Genomic DNA, 20,094 nt, shown 5'->3' with positions numbered 1-20,094 from the left:
TGTTGCCGACCGGCGCCAGGGAGGGGTTGGACAGGGAACAAAAGACGCTTTTAAACCATTCTCACCCTTATGCTTTCGCCCCGTCAACAGCTCAGGAGTCGAATCGACGCTCTAGAAACTCATTCGTGACGATGGAACTTAAATGGGGGAGATAAGCAGTTTCGATCAGACTTGCGGATGGAAGAACAAGAAAAGCTACCGAGGTCTCGGAAGAGGGAAGGGACGTGGAAAGGGGAAGCTTCAAAAGTACTGCGACCCTACTGTGTAACGGCCAGACGGGAGGTGAAAGGCGTGACGCTGTGTGTACACCCCAGGGTGACCAACACAGTAGAGAAACGGACAAACTGACGCGGTGTGGGGGTTCTTTTCCAGAGTTGGAAAGACGCTGTGTAGTCAAGAACGCTTCCACAGACGTGCAGTGTGTCTCACCAGCTGCTCACTTTCCCTCGACTTTGTGCTTTTCCCCTTCTTACACTTCAGTTGAGTTTGCGGGCTTCTCTGTGGAAGTGCACATCAGAACGAATCCAGTTAAAAACACGAGGCACCACTGGATGAGCGAGGATACGGCACAGACAGGCACCGCAAACCCTAGCGGGAATGAACCGGAGAGAGTCAGAACCAGCAGCCGAGTTGACAGAAAATGCGGTCGACCAATTGTACAGGCGGCAACGAAAAAAATGGATACACGTTTGCTGTCCTAATTTTCACCGTAATCCCGCATCTGTTTTACGGGGTGTGTTACGGGGAGTGTTTGAACGTGCTCAGAGACGCCGAGAGGGGCGATGAAATGCGGCAGTGGCTTCTGAGAGATAAAGGAAATCGACGTATAAAAGTCTCAATGTACCTATTCCTTTTACGGCGTTTCGATAGCCCGCACAACATGTACACCGAACTGTCCCACCCCTTGATGGTACGAGTGCTTACTTGTGGTGTTATACTGGTGGGTATATCAAGATGGAAACCAAACGCTGGCGCAACAGAAACCTCAGAAACGGTTACGAAAATGCGAAAAAATGTTGTCGCTGCAGAGAAAGCATTTCCAACGCCACACTGCGGCTTGTATGCATTGAGTGTGAGTAAAAAGGCAACATGACTGTCCGATACACGTTGAACACGGACTCTTGCTCTGGAGAGGAAGATGGACGATTAGGAGGGTCAGATCGCATACATGTGGCTGAAGCAGACTTACATTTTATGAAGAAAAATAAAACACACCGAAGAATACCCAGGACGACATACACGGTCGCGTACATGCAAAAAAGGGAAACAGCAACACTTGTACTCAGCGGCTTTTTTACCCGCGAATCTACCGTAACGCATAGACATGTAAGTGCGTGGAACCCACATGGGGTTTTATTACAGAATAAAGGAACGGGCCGAAAAAAACCTACAAGCCCTATACGACCACAAAAAGGAGGAAAACTGCGCAAAAAAATCTGCGGCGACAGACAATGGTAAATTGCATAAGAACATGTGCTCGTGCTGGGATTCCCTGCCGGGCGGGAATGGGAAGATGTGGCAGGCCAACCACGCAGCATACATACTACTTTGAACCCCTAGGTGTGCTGGCGCGCATGGGAAGAAGAAATCTACATAGAAAACGGCGGGTTACGCTGCAAAAGTCGCGTATCCCCACAATAATACTCTTCCTTTGTGATAATACACCCCAAGTGTTGCACTTTTCACTTTGGGTTCTAGCAGTTGACCCCTTCTTTCGGAAGTACAACCTCTGGAGAAAATCACTTGTAGCGACTGCCGTGTCACTATGAAGGGGTACACGCTGTCGCGCTTCGCAGTCTCCTCTCGCTGCAGACCTAGGAATCGCTCGACTTGTCCGTCCGGCCCCAAAGAATTTGGAGGAAGGACGCTTGAAAAATGCGTTGAGGATCAACCCAGTTCGCTCGCCATCGTTTCCTGAATAAGCGAGTTTGGCACTCAGGCCTGTTATCGATTTGCAACACGGGACAGACTACTCAATATTGGTGTGCCACTCATGGTTCACCGGGCGCTACAGAGTGACCAATGATCCCCTGCAGCACGTTAGTGAAAGTGCCAGAGGATCGATATGTTTCCAGGCGCGGGCATGTGACCTTCCGTCTATATCGCATGGCACGACTTTCGTTTTTTTCAGCGACTCGAGTTTCACGAAGCGTCTCTCAAAACAAACAATCTTTCCTTATAGCAACCACAAGCGAACGCAGTGACCTTGATAGGGCACTGCCACTCGTCCACCACGAGCGATCGCCCGTGTAACACAGAACTTGATCACCCTTTCTTTTATCAACCGTGGTAGTCAAACTCTTCGTGCTTCTTAAATTTCGGCTGCGGTGCTATCCGAATGAATTTCTGGTTTCTATTGACTGGCAGATAGATCATTTGTCACACAACTCTATGGCATTCGCGACAGACCGTTGTAACCGAGTGAGCCTACTCGTGGCAGCCCTTGGCGGACCCAGGCGTTTTGTGATACTGGGTGCACTGCCCGGTGATATGGAGGCCCCAAAATGGGTATTTTTTAGAGTTTTCTAAAGAAACCGTTTAGTTGCGTTGGACGAATGATCGAACTGTAGGAGTTTCTTTTGGAGACCACAGTGAAATTGGCATTGCTTTACATATCGTGTCGGGTGTCAGCGGAAGCCCGAATCGGTTTTCCCGCAACGTTTTGAGTTTTGGTACAGAGAGATAATTGAGGAAATGCCGCCTTTCAAAGTGACCCTAGTTTTCACACAGTGAACAACACTTTCGGTTTCGTTGGTGGCACTCTTCCACCAACAGTACACACTTTCAGTAACGATGAGGTGATTCCGAGAAGGCCTTGATGTTGGGCCTGTAGCCTTCGACAGCTTCCGAATGCCTCACAATGTTAACAAAAGGCAGCAGGATGCTCTGTCCGAACTCTCTGCAAAGCTCCATGAGTTGCGGAGTTCGTGTAACAACATTCAACTGTAAGTACCTGACAACAGAAGAAGCACACGAGTAGATGACGATATCGGCGACAGAGAACTGAAAGAAGGACTTTTCACGTTTCCGCGTCCTTGTTCAATGGCCTGCAGTACTTACGAAGTCCTGTACCCATGTTGGTTGTAGCCGCCTGGGCTCAAACGCACTCAGTTCCCCCTGCTGACAGTCTGCTGCTGATGATGTCGCAGCTAGGCCGTTCGCCGGCACCAGAGCATCAAGAGTTCGAAGAACTGGAAGAAGTTTCTCTTTGACAAACTTCGCTTTGGCTCGATCTTGGCCTATTCTCTGTGTTTCACCGCACTGACACTCTGCCCTCCACAGCGACTGAAGAACAGAGAAACCGTATTCAATGATGGAATCTATTTTTATTCTTTCTTCCGGTGACCTTCCCATTAAACCCGTCTTTGCTGACACGTAGCGTAGAACGGTTCCCGCTCCAGTCATTTCGCATGTTCCGTCTGAATAGTAGGGAAGGCTGTCTGGGAGCCTCGCGGCAACGAACTCATCCTTGAATGTGTCGGACGTGATGGACCGCCCGACGTGAAACTCCATATACGGAATGGATTGGTCATTCAGAATCAGCCGAATTGCATCAACAGATCCCCTGTCAATCTGAGGGTCAAGAAATCTGTTCGAACAATCAACAGGGCAAAACACTTGCCTGCATTTCAGATACACTAAGATGTCTTTCTTAAGTGAACGTGGAGGACCGATGGTGACGCCCGTGTAGAATCTTGCAACTACTCGAGCGAGTCTATGATGGAGTTCAACGTTCGGCTGCAAGTCGTCAACTGGGACCGGGAAAGTCACTTTCCGTGACGGTATCGTTGACGGCGAGCCGAGAGCGTCCTCAAGTTGGTGCTGGCAAACGGTAGCAAGGGCTGCCACCGCATCGGCGTCAAGCCGCACTCCTCGGAAGAAAGGACTTGTAACTGCAAAATCGAGAAGCCAGCGAAGCCCAAAGTGGTCCACCCTAGCTACCTGAGCGCATCGGTGCCGCCGGCCCCTACCAGGCAAACATGCCAGGCGACGAGGATTCCTCTTGTCTGTCATTGGGGAAACTGATCGTACAAGAAGACGTAATGCTAATCACGCAGCGTCAACGACTGTCCATTCGATAGACAATAAGCTGTTTAGTTAGTCTTGACTCAGACGGAACCGAGTTAACAAGTAAGCTGCGCACTTGAGAACGCTGGTAGTGAAGTGTATATCCATCCGACTCCCGCGTGCGCACGAGCCACTGTGTGATAAATTCGCAATCAGTCGGGTCGTCTTCCAGTCGTGTGTGACAAAGAGAGCGCTGCACTATGACCACCACCAAATGCGGAGGGTCACGCCTCGCGTGTCCACGGTGTGCATGTACTGGCGCAGTTTTATGGGTGATTCTCCAGCACCGTGAGCACTGTGGAAAGGAAATGCCTCCCGGAGTTGATCCGATTCGTCCGATTTCTTGAATGGAGATCTGGAGTTTGATGCTGATTTCAACCGAAGCTACATTGCTACTGTGCATGCCACATTGCTCACAAAGAAACAAATTTAAAGCATTATTACGACTCTGTTCCACTCGAGTCGCATTCCAATCATAAAATAGCTCACAACTCTGTAATCGATCAGGAAGGCATCAGATGCGCATTGCACAACTTCGGTAGAAAACATTTTGCTGCCTGTTTGGCGAGATAAGCACAACCACGATCACTAGCTTCATCCAAGGATAATTACTCACACGCATCTCCGGTGTCAAGGAGGCTGTACCTGACTGAGCGGACGCTTTTTGAACACAAATGGCAAGCACTTACTGCATTACCCTTTGACAAAATTCAATGAAACCAAAAATGAATGGAAGTATCACTAGCGTGTACAGAGTACCGCCATCACGGTGGGGGGGATGAATTAAATACAAAGCGCCACGAGACTTGACGCAGGGTCGTTGAAAATAATATCTGAAGCTTCTTGGATTGTGTGCATAAAAAGGCGGCAGATGCTCGCGATGTGCAACAACAGCGTCCTGATCGGTGGACCCATTCGGACCCAGTCAGAAATCTTTAATGCTCTTCCCGTAGTGTATGTCCTCGTTTGAGGTCTGCGACAAGAAAAACACAGTACTGCTTCGGCAAATGAAATAGTGCGCCTCACACCGGTGAGGGACAGAGTGAACAGCTGCATCATATCCGCACATTAAAACGCAACCAGTTAAACGTTTAAAGGTAATGCAGGTTGGTCTTCTACATTGTTATGTTAAACAAATACGCTTCACCTTCAGTCCAGCCTCACCTTTTTGTCTCAGCTCGTAGAAGTGCAAGATCTACAGGCACGCCGAGTGCGGCGACCTCCGACGCAACCGCGTTGAAGTCCTGAAAAACCCACACCACGACCGCAGCTATTCTTTGCAGCTCGTTGAGCGTGGTCTGCAGGGTGACGGCCTTTGTGAGAGACAGCTCCCCGTGTTTCTCCCAACGGTTCTACCGAATTGCTATTAGGACAGGGAATGTTCACTTTCCTCTTGACAACTGAAACTCCCGTCACGCCACGATTGGTACAGCACACCTTACCTGAGTCAGGATCATGTCCTGCCGCAGCCGCAGTGTTCGAAAGAGCTCATACGCATGACGAGAGCGGAGCTTGCCGCTAAGTTGGGGGGAAGATAGCTCTGAACGAATCATGCGCTGAATGTGAGACACGTCCAGCTCGTTTACCTGAGGGCACAAAAGAGAAATGCCCAGAGGAGTGAGTCACGCAAATTCGACGACTGTCTCTCGGTGTATGAGTGGCACAGTGTCTCGCATATCGCGGGACGCTCCGAGTCGGTTATTTAGATCCTCCGCCGAGGTCTGGTGCAGTGGGTTTGAGTGATTTCGGTCTTACAAGTAGTGTCTGACTCTGGCGATCTGCATGTAGTTTGGCTTACCGCGAGCGCCTCCGTCAGCTTCTCCAAGAATTGCTGCCAGATCAAATCGACTCTGTAGTCAGTTATCAGCTTTCTCAGCAACAAGGAAACTAGCACTGCGCACAGGATAGTCACCAGCACCTGAGGGAACACAGCACCCACGCAAATGGCCATGCCCGTTAAATTACACGGAAGATCCAACGCAGTGGGCATGTGAAAAGCGAGAATCGAGCCTCATGAGTCAAAGACGAATGGTGTAGTTTATACCTCTTCCAAAACCACTCTCAGGCGAATGCGTCACTCCGTGAACGGAAAAGCAACTGAGTAGCGCATGCTGCAAGCTGTCAGTCTGCCCTCACGCGTCCCGCCGGCAACTTCACACGTGAAGAAGCTCACCTGTTCGATCAAGCTGTTTCCTTTTCTCGACCGTAGCGCCAGCGGCAAACCATATCCACTAAGAACAGCATCGAGAAGACGGAGGGGCCGTTGCCACCAAGTCAAGGAGCCGCTTTGGTGCGTCGGGGGGGGTAACTGGTTCTGGATTCTCATGTTGATAGATACTACCGACGTCAGCTTTGTTGACCCTTCAGTCGCACACTGCGTCAGCGACGTGGTGAAGCAACCACTGCCACTGTCAACTAGGGCAGAGATGAATTACTATGCATGCCATAACGAGGTTCCGAAGGAGCAAACGCTCCAGAATCGGGATGGTCTTGATGAGGAGATAAAATATCCTGACAGTACGCGTACGATAAGAGACGCGCAGAGCTGCAGTACCGCACAGAAGAGAATGAGAATGCTGGCTCCGCGAAAAGTGCCGGTGAATAAACAAAGCAGGCATTCAACGCAGGCTGAGTAGCCTTCAGCGGCTGAGTCTCGTTGACAACCTGCCGCGAAAGCTCCCCGTCCGCCTCGTCCGCTCGGATTGAACCGCAGGAGGGGGAAAACACACTTTCCTTCGCAAAAATGTAGCAGTCGGGTTCGGCTGAGGCACCTCAGATGAATGCTACCATGGATTTTGGAAAAATCTGAGATCCACAGCCAGGTAAAATTGAATCGGCACATCCGTGCCAGCTGCATCTAGCGTCAACGGCATGCCATGGTGAGCCACCCTGTCGATGTTTGTCTGCTACGAGAGACACTGCCATAGCGGGTTCAGGGAACGCACAGCGCGAGGTAGCGGGTGAGCGCTTGTGAGAGGTGCGTCAACTTTTCTCACCTAGCAACTCTACAGAATATTTTTTTTACCCGTTGACCTCCATTTCTGCAAATATTCTTCCAAACGAACTGTTAGGAGTCTATGGTCCATGCGTTTATGCTCAGGAAAAGTAGGGCGTTCAAATTTAGGCGAAATCGACATGCGGACGGTGCCCAGAGTGCTCTTGAGGTTCTCAGAAACAGTTTGAGAATGAGTCCACTATCGTGTATCCTGTAATTCGATGCCTAATTTACCGGGAACAAACCGAGGAGTTGTTTACCGGCTGTCGAGAAGTTGACAGCAGTGCGAAGCGGATGCGTTCAGCGGTGGCACTTCGCACACCAGTGCGAAGGCAGGCAAAAGTAGAGCTGCGCCATGCAGAACTACAAACAGGCTCGACGCAAGCAGAAAAAAAGGCTGTCGTGGGTTACGGTCCCGTGCATAAGCATAGGAAAACCATTACTTTTGCGGATTTTCTCCTTCGGAAAAGGGTTCAGAGAAGGACATGTCCAAGTTGAGTTCAGTTAAGCAACGACCTGCGAGCTGGTGCACCCAACTCAACCGTTAGCGGCTTGACAGCGTCTGTCTGCAAAGAGTAGGGAAACACCGTGTACAGAATATCTTCAGAAATGGTGTCGTTATATTACTCCGTCAACTTGCTGGTTACTTCTTTCTAAAGGCTTATTCAACGCGTTAGACGTCGAATATCCACTCATTTCCGGGAACGAACTTCACCTCTGCGGCACACAAAATGTAATATGGGGCACGCACAGGTGAATGTTCTGGCCTCAGTCGGCAACGAGTAAGCAGGTATCCGCATATACTCACTCCTTGAACAGCACCATTCAGAGATCATTTGGTGACTCAGACTGTTACGCAAGTCTCTGTCAGATACTCGAAACAGCACTACAGCTCTTCGCGGCTATCGAGCGTCCCGCACACATAGCTCCTTACGACTGGCGCTAACTTGTGGAACGATGCGTCAGTGATTCGCCTGTGACCGGCCGTATGGATCCACCACTGCCGCGATGGAGAGCCGTGGCTGTGGCAGCTTTTCTCATCGCCACCATCTGTCACAATGGCGTGGACGCCGACATTCCTCAGGCCGTGTCACGGCAACAGATCTGCACAGTCAATGGCGCATATGGAAAGGATGATCCTAGACGAATGCAGTGCAAAGATACGATTCTAGGGACTCTGAGAATATCTAATAAAGAGGTAAGGCGGCGTGTATCCAGAGTCGTAGTCCCTGTTTGGCTCGGAGAAAACCATTTTATTTTGCCAAGAAGCCAGTCGGATTACGTGTCCGCTCTCTGGTGCATGCACACGTTGTCCCCTGCATGACGCAGAACCATACCTTGTTCATGCATGTTGTTTCCACAGAAATTTTCGTTTAATGTCATGCAAAACACCATCGATTCCCGGGACAAGACATACGCTGACGTGGGAAATGTCGGATTCGTCGTGACCATTACGAAGACTCCCGTAACAATATCGCTGCCTCTAGAGTACATCAAGGTAAGAGCAGCGAACATAAGTTGCCCAGAAAGGTTATGGGCTTTTCTCTTGTTGTTAATACGAATGGTAGCAGTCATCCACATATTACTCCAAGAACACAACCGATGCGGAATAACGTTAATATCACGTGAGAGCCCCTGCTGGACTTTGTGTATTCCCCTCCAATGGCACCCAGTAGCCATATGATGTCTGAACTGAGGATACCGCTACGCCTAATCCACTTAACATCCCTGTCATGAAAGGCGCAGTAGAACTTGAATCCTGCAAACAGAGGTCTTAACGGTAGCAAATTAGACTTCGGGCCATGCAAGAGTGCGAACTCCGAAAAACTCACATGCTTACGCCGAACAGATTTACATCAGCATACTGCATTCTGAAGACGGTGAATGTTAACGCCCAGTCACCCTCTACTGGCCCAAAAGCAAGATGGGAATTCGCGCTTTGTGTTGTTCTGTCTTCGACGCAGGAGGTACCGTTCGATTATCGGGAAGAGATATACGAATATTCCCGGTGGGAGGCTGGGCGACTGCCGGAGAAGTTTTGTTACGAAGACACGACAGACAAATGCTCTGAAGATGGGAAGCTGGCGGTCCACCCTCACGGCAAGCCCCTGTCATGGGCCCACGGCCGCTGCTGCTGGTGTAGTGAAGTGCTGGCTTTCACGCATATCAACAACATGAAGAGGGGCAACTTCCGTTGCAATTGGTTTGGTAAGCAACAGACCAGGTGTCATCGACCGGTGGACATGTCGTCAACTCTGAGAGAGGTGGTCAGCCCTCCGGCCGAACAAAGGTTTGCACGCCGTCCCGGTTTCTGAGACCCCGGCTTGATAAATGCAACGCAGTATTTGACGTCACCGTTTTCTCACGTAAGGCAGGGGACGCCAGCTTCACCGGACGAAACGGTTCCTTGTCGTTAGGGTTCGGTTGACGCATTTGATGTGATTGATGCATTGTGCAGAGCTTGTGTTTTCGCGTTCATTGTGGGTGACCAAGTCTTGCCCCAGAACGGAACTGCCATGGTACAGCATGCTGCGCATCGGTGATGGGAAGGAGTGGAGCTTTTCGGTCGAAGTAAAGCTGCGATGGTGGAGTACGTTTTGTGGATATCGCCGGCACAACACCGGCCTCATTTAGCACATACAGGAACGATTCTCGTACGCTTTGTAGCACAGGGAGCGTTTTCCTTTCCGCTCGACTCTCTCCACACTCTGGAATGTTCTTTCTGTGCGTACCACAAACCATCCGCTTTGCCACTACTCAAATCAGAGGTCGCAGAGCCATACGGCAGCAATACAGTCGGTATCTCTTCATTGAGAACACAGTGCACGGTTGCACCCGTCGTTTCACTAGACTACGGCATCGCAGTGAGGCAACAAATTCTCGACCACCTGAAATGGCTGTTTCGCTGTAATCGCCCTTGCACCCCTAACATTCGTCCCGGCGCCGGAAGTATTATTTCTTGAGCTTCGCTCGACGCTGAACGGGGATGGGATCTAGATACTCTTCGACTGTCCCTTGTGGACCACTCTGGTCCACCGATGTGTATCTGCACTCACGAGGCCCCCACACGAACACCAGCGTACATCTCTTTAGGCAAGAGCTAGATGGAATCGGTGCGCTTGAAACTCCTTGTGGGCCGACTTCACCCTTCACGTCTTGTTCCGTGTGTGAAATTGTTCGTGAAGCCCCGCCCCGCGCCTTGGAACTGGTGACTGAAACCCTCTACGACCAGTGTGAAGCCGGGAAAATAGACGGCACCGTTCCATTGGACCGAGATTGCGAAAGAGAGAAGCACGAGCGCTTGGGCATCACCGACAGAGTTTACACACTGAACTACACTACACCAGAAATCTTCGACCGTAAGCGCGATCTAAATAAACGGCGTGCTCAGAGGAGCAGAACAAACGCCGAAGTGTCGAAGTGGACCCTTATCACTGTCACTCAAGAATCCGCCTCAAGTTCTCCCTCCGAACTGAAATGATGTCGTGGACAGATTATTATTGCCAGGTATCTTGTTTGGTGGTGAGATAATTGTAGACTCCATCGATGAGAATAGCAGAGCATCATTGTGGACTGTGTGGGCAGCTGAATTTGACATTCGTCTTTCGCTGGAGTCCGACGGCACTTTGAAAGAGGTTAGTTCAGTGTGTGAACATAGGCTGGTTATAGCTCCCCGATCAGCATCATCTATGTGGCCTTCTAGAGAAACGGAGTCAGAACAGAGTCAACTAGCGAAAGACGCTGGAGGGTTCGTTCAGTCTGGAAAGATGGAAAGGTCTGTTCATTGAAACCGTTCCCTTTACCAGTCACGTCTCTTTGTGGCAACTGTTCTTACGAGTTCACGGATTCACTACACAGCGTAACACCCAAACTCTGTGCTTACAAAAACTTGCTTTCGTCATTGTAGGTCGCGAATGTGCTTGCGGGCAAATTCTTATTCATTCCTTCTTGGCCCCCAGAGCATCCTTGGGTGAAAGAATCGAAGCTTGAGGTACGAGAGGAGAATAGCCATCTATTCCACAAATACAGCGGCGGCCCAGGTGCAATGAAACGAATTCAGATATCTCAACTTTCGCCGAATAATGCTACGGTCGTACTCTGACTCTCCGACAACGGCGAGGACCACTCTAGTTCAAATGTTTCGTTGGCAAGCGGGGAATCGCCCTATCTGCACAAAATAACAATGAGACTTTCCCCACACTGGCCAATACAGTATCGACCAATGTGTTCGTTTCTCACAGTACGGATGCTCAACTGAGTCGGACCCATCAGAGTGGGGTGTTACTGAAGATGATCCGGACCTGTGGAGATTATGCCAACAAGGTGGGTACAGAGCGAAACGTGCTTTCAAGAAGAACTTATAAATAATCCTGTTTCAGAGATGAATACTCGAGTACGATGGTAGTGGCCATACTAGCATCTTCTTAGTAAGTTTCTCTCGCTGTTCATAGGTGTGGTAACAGTCACCCAAGTACATGCCTAGAACATATCCGACGTGAAATAACCTAAATGCCGTAGGAGATTGAAGTACAACACTTTTAGCTAAGCCATCTTCGCAGCCCTCCTCATGAAGAGCAGAAACTTATCGCCAGTCATCCAGACAGTAGAACGAAACTTTCGGCGAAAGCTTTGTGAGAATCCTTGATTCTGTGGTTGCGAATTGTGAAAGGCCTTCAATTGTACGCCGCGCCGTCCTACCGGGGTGACCCAGAGAACTCATTCCAGTCGGCCTCGCACAAAGTCGCCGACAAATTCTGCTTTTGAGACAACGGTGCTCAAACAGTGCCACTCTTGTTTTCCGTATGTTCCAGGTTCTGTCTATTGCAATACAAAGTCTTGCTTGAAACACGCCATCATCTTGGACAAGGACTATGTTTCTGTCACGGGTTATGAATGCGACAAAGTTGGCACCGGCCTCGATCGATGGGGAGACATGAGAGGAGAGTTTTGCAATCTGTTACCAGGGACTTGTATCACTGGCCAGCTTCGGAAATTCAAGGAAGTCGACAAGCTACGGATCGAACAAAATCTGGCACCATTATATGCAGTGAGCTGCTGAAACGCCGCGAAATGTCAAGCGAAAGTCGCGCGTTCCCTGTCCGAGCCCCGAGTCTGAACGGAGCATCCCTACCCTAAAAATAAAGACCACAGGGGCTTTGCACGACTTGTTGTTTTGAAATTGGGGAAGGCTTCGTCTCTTGTCCCACTTTTCATTACAGCCACAATCGGTGGCCGGATATACGCACGACAAATCGATGAGGCCAAAATACCAGGTTTTCATGACAGGTACCTCTGCAGATTAAGCATACGCATTTCATGTGGCTCTTCAGCTGAAACGGGAGTTCGGGGGCTTCCCTCGATATGCGCCAAACCCGATGAATGGAACGGGTTTTTCAACAACAGGCACAAGACACTACCTCGGCTACGATTTTGGCGAGCAGCACTACTCAGACATCCGTTTCGAGATGGATGCAACCGATGTCACATGGTTGAGGGCAACATCACCCGGTCACATAACCTTCATTGAGTAAGATACCGTGGATTTGAAGGGACTGTTTTCTTGTAAACAGGCCTGTACAGGTGTAAGACGCTTAGCTAAAACTTCTGCTTAGTGTCCAGCGGTTCGCTTCCCTACTTCAGGGCAGTCGATTCTGCATCTTGGCAATCTCAGTGCCCTACCAGTGCCACCAAAAATCACCCTTTCTCGGGAGACAACCTCTGTCAGCCCAGCCTAACAGTCTCTCTAATCGTTATCTGGTTATCAACCAATTCGTGTACTTGAATCCGAGGATCCTTCTCAGAAACGGCTTCTTGCGTGCAAATTTAGTTGAACGGAGCATGTTGCACGATTTCAAACCGTCCAGTTTCGCCTCCCACACAGAAAGCCTTTATTAAAACCTTTAAACTTGACTTTCCTTGGTGTATTTTTGGCCGTAACATCTCCAGCATTTCTATCCTGGTATCCACTTCCGATGTTCTTACAGCCAAGGTGGTTGACAACGTTGCACCGCAGGGGGGTTGGGATTGGCACATGCCTTGGTAAAGTGTTTTTCACCAACAAGCCAAAGTCTTAGATAAACCATGTGTTTCTACTCTTAGTAGAGGTTTTAAGTTCTTCACGATCTCGCACGAGAATACACAGTTTTGAGACAATACCATAACAAGCAAACATTAGAATTGATACTTCTAGACATGACAAGAACCAGAATAGATGCCGATATTATTCATTCTTTCCAGAGTAAATGGAGTCATAGAATTCTGCACTCACGTGTAAATCCAATAGAATCCTAACTAATCCACCAGCTAAAAACAGGTGAAGTAAATACAAGCATAACCACTGATCGAGGCTCCTTCACGCTTTTTTTTGCGGCTTCAGGGTGCCTCAGCTAGACGCATGCTCGTCCAGTACCATTGGCGGGTGTCCACTGAAAGCCTACGTCTGGAATTCAGGTACATTGGCGCTTCAAGGTCTTCGTCGCGACTAAGTTTGGGAGGTTTTTGTTTAATCTCCTTGTGAAGGCAGTTAGATACTTCTCAGGAGACTATATATGCGTGAATAACTGCAAACGTAAAAATAGAATATGCAGACAGTAGGTCAAAGTCGCCTTTAGTGGCCAACAGCACCGATGCGCGCAGAAGGACAGGGCTATCCTTAGCGGAGCGTTTTGTGCTGAAATATAAGAGTGAATGAGTTTCACAAATGCGTGTCTCCAGAATGATGACACTGGTCGTACTAGGATTTGACCAGTGGTTTTTAATAGCTGCTGTGTGCCCGAAAAAGACTCACACGATGTGTTCTCGAAGTCGTGCTAACTCAACGGTACATGGATCCAGTGAACAAGCTCTTTCATGATCAACGCCGGTACTCCAACTCGTGGAGTCTAAATCAATAGTCCACCTAGTAGGATGTACGCCAGAAAATGGTAGTCCACTTAAACCGAGGAATCTCATTTTATACTCTATACAAGGGAGTCTATCTTCAGCATGCCTGGTAGTATGGAAAGAAAGTGTCGTTAATGAACACCTAAGAGTTCGACCTGCTCCGCCGTGTGGAGATGGGTTGTCAGAGCCATCTCACTTTAAGTTGCCTTTCATTGTTCCGTCGGAGTTCGCTTTCTGATTCACAAAAACTCTTTTGCTGTCAGTAGGTGTCTGATTAGCTGTGGCAGACACGTGCATCCGAGCAGAAACCACAGGACACTTGTGTCACTTACTTCTACAACACTTTGGTTTTCTTTTCGCGCAGGCAACGAAGATGCTGCATTTGCAGTAGAGGTACCCTTTTGTATCGATTCGATTACAAAGGAGCGAACAATCGATGTAAGACACCATACTGGGTCTGATGCTGTGTTCTGACTCCAACTTTCAGGAGAACCTAGAAAAGCACTTGCGTTCCAAAGCTGCAGCTAGTGTTTCAACTACTGATTCAAATTTTGATAAACAACTAACTCAAAACGAGGCGATAAGCGCCTACGGAGACATTCAGTTTTAGTAAACGGTGGTAATCTGCTTTATGTTCTTGCCAATACGGTACTTCCGCCACAGTGGAGATTCCCAACACGACCCTTGCCCACCTAACACCACAGAAGTTTTAGCTATCCTACGTTTAAACTTTACGCTGAATACGTTTAATGCTAACTTACCACAGACCACGGGAGCGAAGAGGATCTGATTTACGAGCTGTACTACTGGTTTAGAACTAGAAGGTCTTTGCTACTGGATCAAAATTCCATCATGCTTTTCACGAACATCATATTGGGTACTCCTCTGGCTTCCTTGCCTTGACACCAGAACGTTTATCAAGCTCCTTGTTGCTGGAGCTTACACGGGAAAACGTTCTCTCGACTTTGGCGTTGGAAGAACCGAAACAGGAGAATCGCAGCTGACTTTTGCCGACAGACGGAGTTCACGGCCTGTAGTTGAGGAGTTACTGACCCAGTCGTTTTTCTGTCCACTGAGTCGTGAAAATGAAAAACCTGTTCAAGCTGGTGGAGGCAAGACACCTCGGCTGGCACATTGTCCGTTTTGTTTCAGGTAAATCCCATTACGCCAGTTCGGACGACAGTGCCTGCTGACAAAACGGTTGTTTTCACGTTAACCTTTAAAGCCATTTCTTCTAGTAGTCTTGGCGTTACATGTTTCATGAAGCTGTACGATGCCCAGCATCTCATGCTCGACCAAAAGACATTCAATGTGACGACGTCGGCTGCTCAGGTGACTCCTCCGCGTTTCTCAGCTAAATGCGTTGCGGCAACAGACCAATCGATGCACGAGTCGCCGCGGTATATTTACCCCTGACTTTTTCGTCTAACACACAGAACCGCGTATCAGCTCTGAGACACAGAGGGGCGTCACTAATCCTTGCAAGGTTTGTACCTCTTTGACTCCTCAGTTTAAGTTGCGGAGTCCCATGTGTTGAAGGGGGTGCTCGTTCATGTCACATCGTGCCTCCTTTCCTGTATTTTGGCGAATTCGTTGTATGCGGAATACCAGGTAACTGCTGAGGCCCCGCGTTTGATTTCGTGCTGGGCTTGCGCAGCTGGATGCACGTATATGGCAAAAGCATGCGGGCTTCTGTAGGGCATCTGCTCTACGAGCCTCAAAAGAATTGCCTATGCCTTGCTTGTCTTTCGATGACTATGCTCCGGGGAATTTCCACACTCACATCGTTGCTGTCGGTACAAATCATGGGGTCGCCTCGAAGAAAAAACCAAAGAACCCAGATGTTATGCTTTCCTATGAGCAGGAAATGGTCTTCTTGCCTTACGAGAGTATCGGTGAGGTACACGTCAACAAAACGTATCTCGTAAGCGCACAGGAGTAACATCCAGTCTCAATCAGCCATACACCTTCCTTCTACGATCCCAGACTGGTGTTATCAACAAGACATTAGCCGGGCACTCGAAGTTCGTTTCATTTATTTCGCGAAGTCTTTTCTTTAGCATACAGCATAGAAGGTGTGATCCAGCAAGGTACATCCGCACTCACACAAACCAATGTTGACAATGAGGACTTTTTTCCTCCTCGCGTTTCACAGTGATAGTGTGATGGCCGTCACTCAGTTGAAGAAGACTCCTGTCGATTCGGCATTGTGTTCTAATCGATTCAACGAGGTGTTCGGGACCGCCTCACCGTACCTTGAAAACCACGCATGCGGTTGTGTCTCAACAGCCCCTCCCCTGGGATTTCAAAAACCGAAAAAAGCATCCACCTCTACTCTCTTTGCCAGGATTCATGCATTCAAAGCCCACAAGTTGTTACGAGAAGTTTACACTCTTGCGTTCGGGATCAACAGGGATTCTTTCGGTCTACCCCTGTTCTGCCCATACCTGCATTTCTGATTCGCTACACAGAAGGTGAAGAAATGGAGCAAGGGCAACGGGGAAGGTACATGTTATATCAGGCATTGTATATCGGGTTTGTTTCCGCTCCTTGACTCGTGGACGGACCCAGGCTATTCCGCTTATCTCGGCATTTGCTCATCATTTCTGTGTGTCCTTTCCAGGAGGACAAAGACGGTCTGTCGAACTTCGAGCGGTTTTTTGGGATCACACGGCCTTCCGGCCCGGCAGTGTGTCCTTGCAGATGGTATAACGGCGTATGCCTCCTATTCAGATGTAAGAATATAACAGTAATCTACCTATAAGTTTACCACAAGACCGCTGTGAAACACTTTTACTTGTAATGAGAGATACCGCAGTATCATAATCGCTGCGAAATAAATTTAGCGTCGTAAGTTATTGAAATCCAACACTTTTAGCGGCCTGCTTTGTCCGATTATCCATTTCGTTCCTTTGACACACTGTTCTCTTCTCCCCTTGAGTATGATGTCTGAGCACCAGACGACCCCACAAAGAATTCATTAACTTGTCACTCGTACAGTTGAGGGGTTGCCAGGAGGCAGTGGCGTAGTGTATCTGTGTTCGAGATCAGTGTAGAAGGATCCTCCATTTCCTAACAGAATAGAGTCCTTTTTTCCCACAGACAAAACAGACGTCTACACCTTTAGCCAGTCACCATGGAAAAGTCTGTGGAGATGGACCGTGTGAACAAACACGTAAGACGGGTTGGTTTTCGACAGAAGTAAATTACTGGCAGAATGCTGTACTCCTCACGTCTTCAGTTGTTCCATCAGTTTGCCACTCGCTTCTTCCCCCAGTGGATCTTCATCTTCGGAAAAGGCACAACTGTTCTTTAACCTCCACTTCTCTTTGTTTTCTGTCTGGCTCTTTGCAGTTCGGACGTGTTTCGCAGCCTTGAAGGCGACGATTGTGTCTATCCTCGCAGTCGTTGTGGCGGGAGTCCTCCTCGTCTTCTTCGGTCCCGTCCTTTTGCCTTTCCTCCGCGTCGGGCTTAGTTGCTTCTGTGGTTTTGCACGGCGTTTCGCTTCCGCTCTCGCCTTCTTCTTGCGAACGTACTGTTCCTGTCTCGTAAAAGCATGCGGGGGATTCGCTCGGATCCTCAGCAAATCGTGCAAGGCATGCATGCGCTTCCTCAGAGCGAAGTGCGGAGGAGTTCTCCGTTGCTCCAGCCGAGCCTCTGGTAGCCTCTCGAAACGGCTCGCACAAATAAGCAAGTACTGTTGTTCTGCATGCGTTGCATGCTTCGGTCGTTGCCCTAGCGCCCTGAACTGGACAAAGCGAGCACACGGTCTCCAGGAAAGTACACTCAAGGCTAAGCGAATAAAGATGCCGAAAATCAGGGTTCCCGCGAAACTAAAAGCACCGAAGATGCCGAGTCTTAAGCAGGGATCGGCAGCGAAAAATTCTGTTCAGGCACACGACACACAGCACTCACACAAAATAACGAAGATGCCTCAGAGAAAACTACTCGGGGGGGCTTTTACGAAAGCAGCCGTCGGTGCCACAGCAGCAATGGGTTTCTTTGGTCGGAGAACGGGGAAGAAGAAGAAAGGAGACACAAATGTTGAGGCGCATTCTGTAACGCCACAATCGTTTGCCGAAGACGCAAGAGGTCCTGGGATCCAAGATAAACTTCAGGGAAAGGCTGACCCGGCAGAAACGTCTCTGTTCGGGGAATCGGCCACGAGTCACGCAGCGAAGTTGAGCAAGAAGGAAAAACGCAGTTTACGCAAACAAGCAAAGAAACAAAAAAGGCAAGAATATCAGCGGCAGGCAGCGGCAGGGAACGCAGAAATTTGGGCAGGAGAAGGAGAAGCCACTGCGTCTAAAAAAGACATGGTTTCCAAGAAGAATGGGGTCGAGGGGTCGCGGTCCTCGACTATGGGTATCGCCGACAACAACCAATCTGCTTCAGCAGTCACGAAGTCAAAACCGCATATCATGAAGGAACAACGGGAGACAGGGGCCAAACGAAGGCAAGGGGAGTGTGCAAGAACAAAGGAGGAAGATAAACGCGGGCACGTAGAAGGGAAACTGAAGGAGAAACACTCTACCCAGAGCCAACCGGATCATCCTCTCTCTGCAGGAAACAAGGGCACGAGCACAACTCAACAGATCAGGAGTCAGATTGAACATAAATCCTCCATTTTCATGGGAAACGACAATCAGACACCTCTCGAAGTAGAGCTAGAAGGACAACTGCGGAAACATCTAGGTCAAGATGACTCTGATTCGCACCCGTCAAAGGCCGGAAAAGACAAGGTGCTTGAGCACGGGCAAACACCCGTCGAGAGGGAAAAAGAAGGCAACGAAGAGGATAGCGCAGATAGAGGGAAAGAACGATCAAACGTTGGGATCACTGGTGCAGCAGGGAAGATGAGGAAGTTCCTGCACAGAAAAAGGGATGAAATCGAATACCAAGAAGGCCGTGAAGAGGCGGGATTAGACGCAGTGTCCATCAGTAGAGGAAGTACACAATGCACCCGTGCACGGAAGGCGAAGAGAAAGAAGCAGCATTTGAAGGAACCGCGAACACCGCAAGAAGAAAACCCAGAAGATGACATCGAAGAACAGGACAGAGATGAAGAAGGCGAATCCGATACACTAAGGGATACGACTGACCAAGGAGGCGCATCACCGCAGACAGCACGACCAGAGCTCACCACAGTAGTGGCACATGAACCCGAAACACGGGGGGAAAAATACATTGAAGGGAGTTTCTCGACTCTACCCTCTGTGGAAATCGAGGAACACAAAGAGATTCAGATGGTCGAAACAAATCCTAGTTACTGTGTTTCAATGAGGTAGAACGAGAAAAAACGATGTCCGTGGGTTGGCAAAGGTGTAGACACAATACAAGAAAGTCACCACGGCGTACGAAACAGGGAGCAGCAAAAGCGGTTACTGCAAAACGTACATGAGTTGATCATGGTAATATAAGTGGAACAGAAACAACAACCAACAGCAGCCATGTGTCTCCGCAAATCCATTACTGTCCATAAAATAGGAGATAAAAAGTCTCTTTCTCCACCAACTTTTGGGGGTATCTGTCTTTGAATACGCTTCCAAGACGAAATATCGATTCAAGGGTAGTACGGCTTTGGCAATAACTCGTCTGACCGGGTTCCTTCGATCTCTTGGTCTTTGGACTACGAGAAAAACAGAGAAGCAGACGTCCTGTCGGCACACGGGAAAAGTCGTGCTTCATGTTGAACAAAGTTTGGTATGTGCGATTGCCATTTTGGAGATTAAGGATTTCTCATTTCCTCCTCAGAACAACGCTCTCATCATGAAACTGTTTCCCTCCTTGCTGATCATATCGCGACAAATTTGCATGTCAATGTACGCTTGTCTTCTCCGCGATATCTCTTCGTAGCTGGACCCTTTCCCCTTCTAAGTGGGCTTGAACTCTTCCGTTTCATCTGCAAGTTTCCAGCCTGGAAACAGGCCTTGTTTCTGCTCTTTTCATGGCACGTTTGCCACCATTTTTTTGCCAACCGCAAGAAGGTTCAGTCTAGCCACTCAACAACCCAAATTATGTGGGCGGCTGTCTGTCTAGTGCACTCGTACGGGTAAGGTATCACGTTGGAGGATCTTAGTTTAATGGAACCAAGTTCTAATCTCCTTGTATAGGGGAGCGCAGTCTGTCGTTCCATAGTCCATGCGGTC

The 20,094-nt window shown here is 49.1% G+C and overlaps 3 protein-coding genes across 3 annotated transcripts; 1 reads left to right on the top strand and 2 right to left on the bottom strand.

Moving 5' to 3' along the window:
- Positions 1 to 2,545: 2,545 nt before the first annotated feature.
- TGME49_285920 (hypothetical protein) lies at positions 2,546 to 4,081 on the bottom strand. The gene is made up of 4 exons (XM_018781966.1): positions 3,623 to 4,081; positions 3,061 to 3,565; positions 2,954 to 3,003; positions 2,546 to 2,899 (listed from the first exon to the last, which is right to left on the bottom strand). Exons 1-4 carry the CDS (start codon positions 4,012 to 4,014, stop codon positions 2,785 to 2,787), a joined length of 1,062 nt encoding a protein of 353 aa, XP_018637800.1. The 5' UTR covers positions 4,015 to 4,081; the 3' UTR covers positions 2,546 to 2,784.
- A 114-nt stretch (positions 4,082 to 4,195) lies between these two features.
- TGME49_285930 (hypothetical protein) lies at positions 4,196 to 6,919 on the bottom strand. Its single transcript, XM_002369190.2, has 5 exons — positions 6,242 to 6,919; positions 5,867 to 5,986; positions 5,511 to 5,654; positions 5,233 to 5,312; positions 4,196 to 5,041 (listed from the first exon to the last, which is right to left on the bottom strand). The coding sequence occupies exons 1-5, from the start codon at positions 6,392 to 6,394 to the stop codon at positions 4,852 to 4,854; spliced, it is 687 nt and encodes a 228-aa protein (XP_002369231.1). The 5' UTR covers positions 6,395 to 6,919; the 3' UTR covers positions 4,196 to 4,851.
- Positions 6,920 to 7,906: 987 nt separating this feature from the next.
- Positions 7,907 to 19,578, top strand: TGME49_285940 (hypothetical protein). The gene is made up of 11 exons (XM_018781967.1): positions 7,907 to 8,261; positions 8,427 to 8,561; positions 9,028 to 9,271; positions 10,249 to 10,422; positions 11,875 to 12,110; positions 12,394 to 12,590; positions 13,440 to 13,513; positions 14,310 to 14,383; positions 15,098 to 15,277; positions 16,569 to 16,680; positions 17,300 to 19,578. Exons 1-11 carry the CDS (start codon positions 8,052 to 8,054, stop codon positions 19,231 to 19,233), a joined length of 3,570 nt encoding a protein of 1,189 aa, XP_018637799.1. The 5' UTR covers positions 7,907 to 8,051; the 3' UTR covers positions 19,234 to 19,578.
- The last annotated feature ends 516 nt before the right edge of the window (positions 19,579 to 20,094 follow it).

This window comes from Toxoplasma gondii, chromosome V (genome assembly GCF_000006565.2).
Source record: "Toxoplasma gondii ME49 chromosome V, whole genome shotgun sequence".
In the NCBI taxonomy this organism is placed as follows: domain Eukaryota; phylum Apicomplexa; class Conoidasida; order Eucoccidiorida; family Sarcocystidae; genus Toxoplasma; species Toxoplasma gondii.
The sequence above is the reverse complement of the archived record's forward strand: the minus strand, read 5'-3'. Positions and strand labels throughout refer to the sequence as shown.

Excerpts from the sequence above, each read along its gene's own strand:
- TGME49_285920 (XM_018781966.1), bottom strand. The coding sequence starts at position 4,014 with ATGACAGACAAGAGGAATCCTCGTCGCCTGGCATGTTTGCCTGGTAGG. Across the intron at positions 3,004-3,060 it reads CAACATGGGTACAGGACTTC|TTCTCTGTCGCCGATATCGT; the intron begins GTAAGTACTGCA and ends TCCTTCTTTCAG. Across the intron at positions 2,900-2,953 it reads TGTGCTTCTTCTGTTGTCAG|AGAGTTCGGACAGAGCATCC; the intron begins GTACTTACAGTT and ends GGAGCTTTGCAG.
- TGME49_285930 (XM_002369190.2), bottom strand. The coding sequence starts at position 6,394 with ATGAGAATCCAGAACCAGTTACCCCCCCCGACGCACCAAAGCGGCTCC. Across the intron at positions 5,987-6,241 it reads GAAACAGCTTGATCGAACAG|GTGCTGGTGACTATCCTGTG; the intron begins GTGAGCTTCTTC and ends GTGTTCCCTCAG. Across the intron at positions 5,655-5,866 it reads AGCTGACGGAGGCGCTCGCG|GTAAACGAGCTGGACGTGTC; the intron begins GTAAGCCAAACT and ends TTGTGCCCTCAG.
- TGME49_285940 (XM_018781967.1), top strand. The coding sequence starts at position 8,052 with ATGGATCCACCACTGCCGCGATGGAGAGCCGTGGCTGTGGCAGCTTTT. Across the intron at positions 12,591-13,439 it reads GGTCACATAACCTTCATTGA|GGTGCCTCAGCTAGACGCAT; the intron begins GTAAGATACCGT and ends TTGCGGCTTCAG. Across the intron at positions 15,278-16,568 it reads TGACGACGTCGGCTGCTCAG|GAGGACAAAGACGGTCTGTC; the intron begins GTGACTCCTCCG and ends TGTCCTTTCCAG.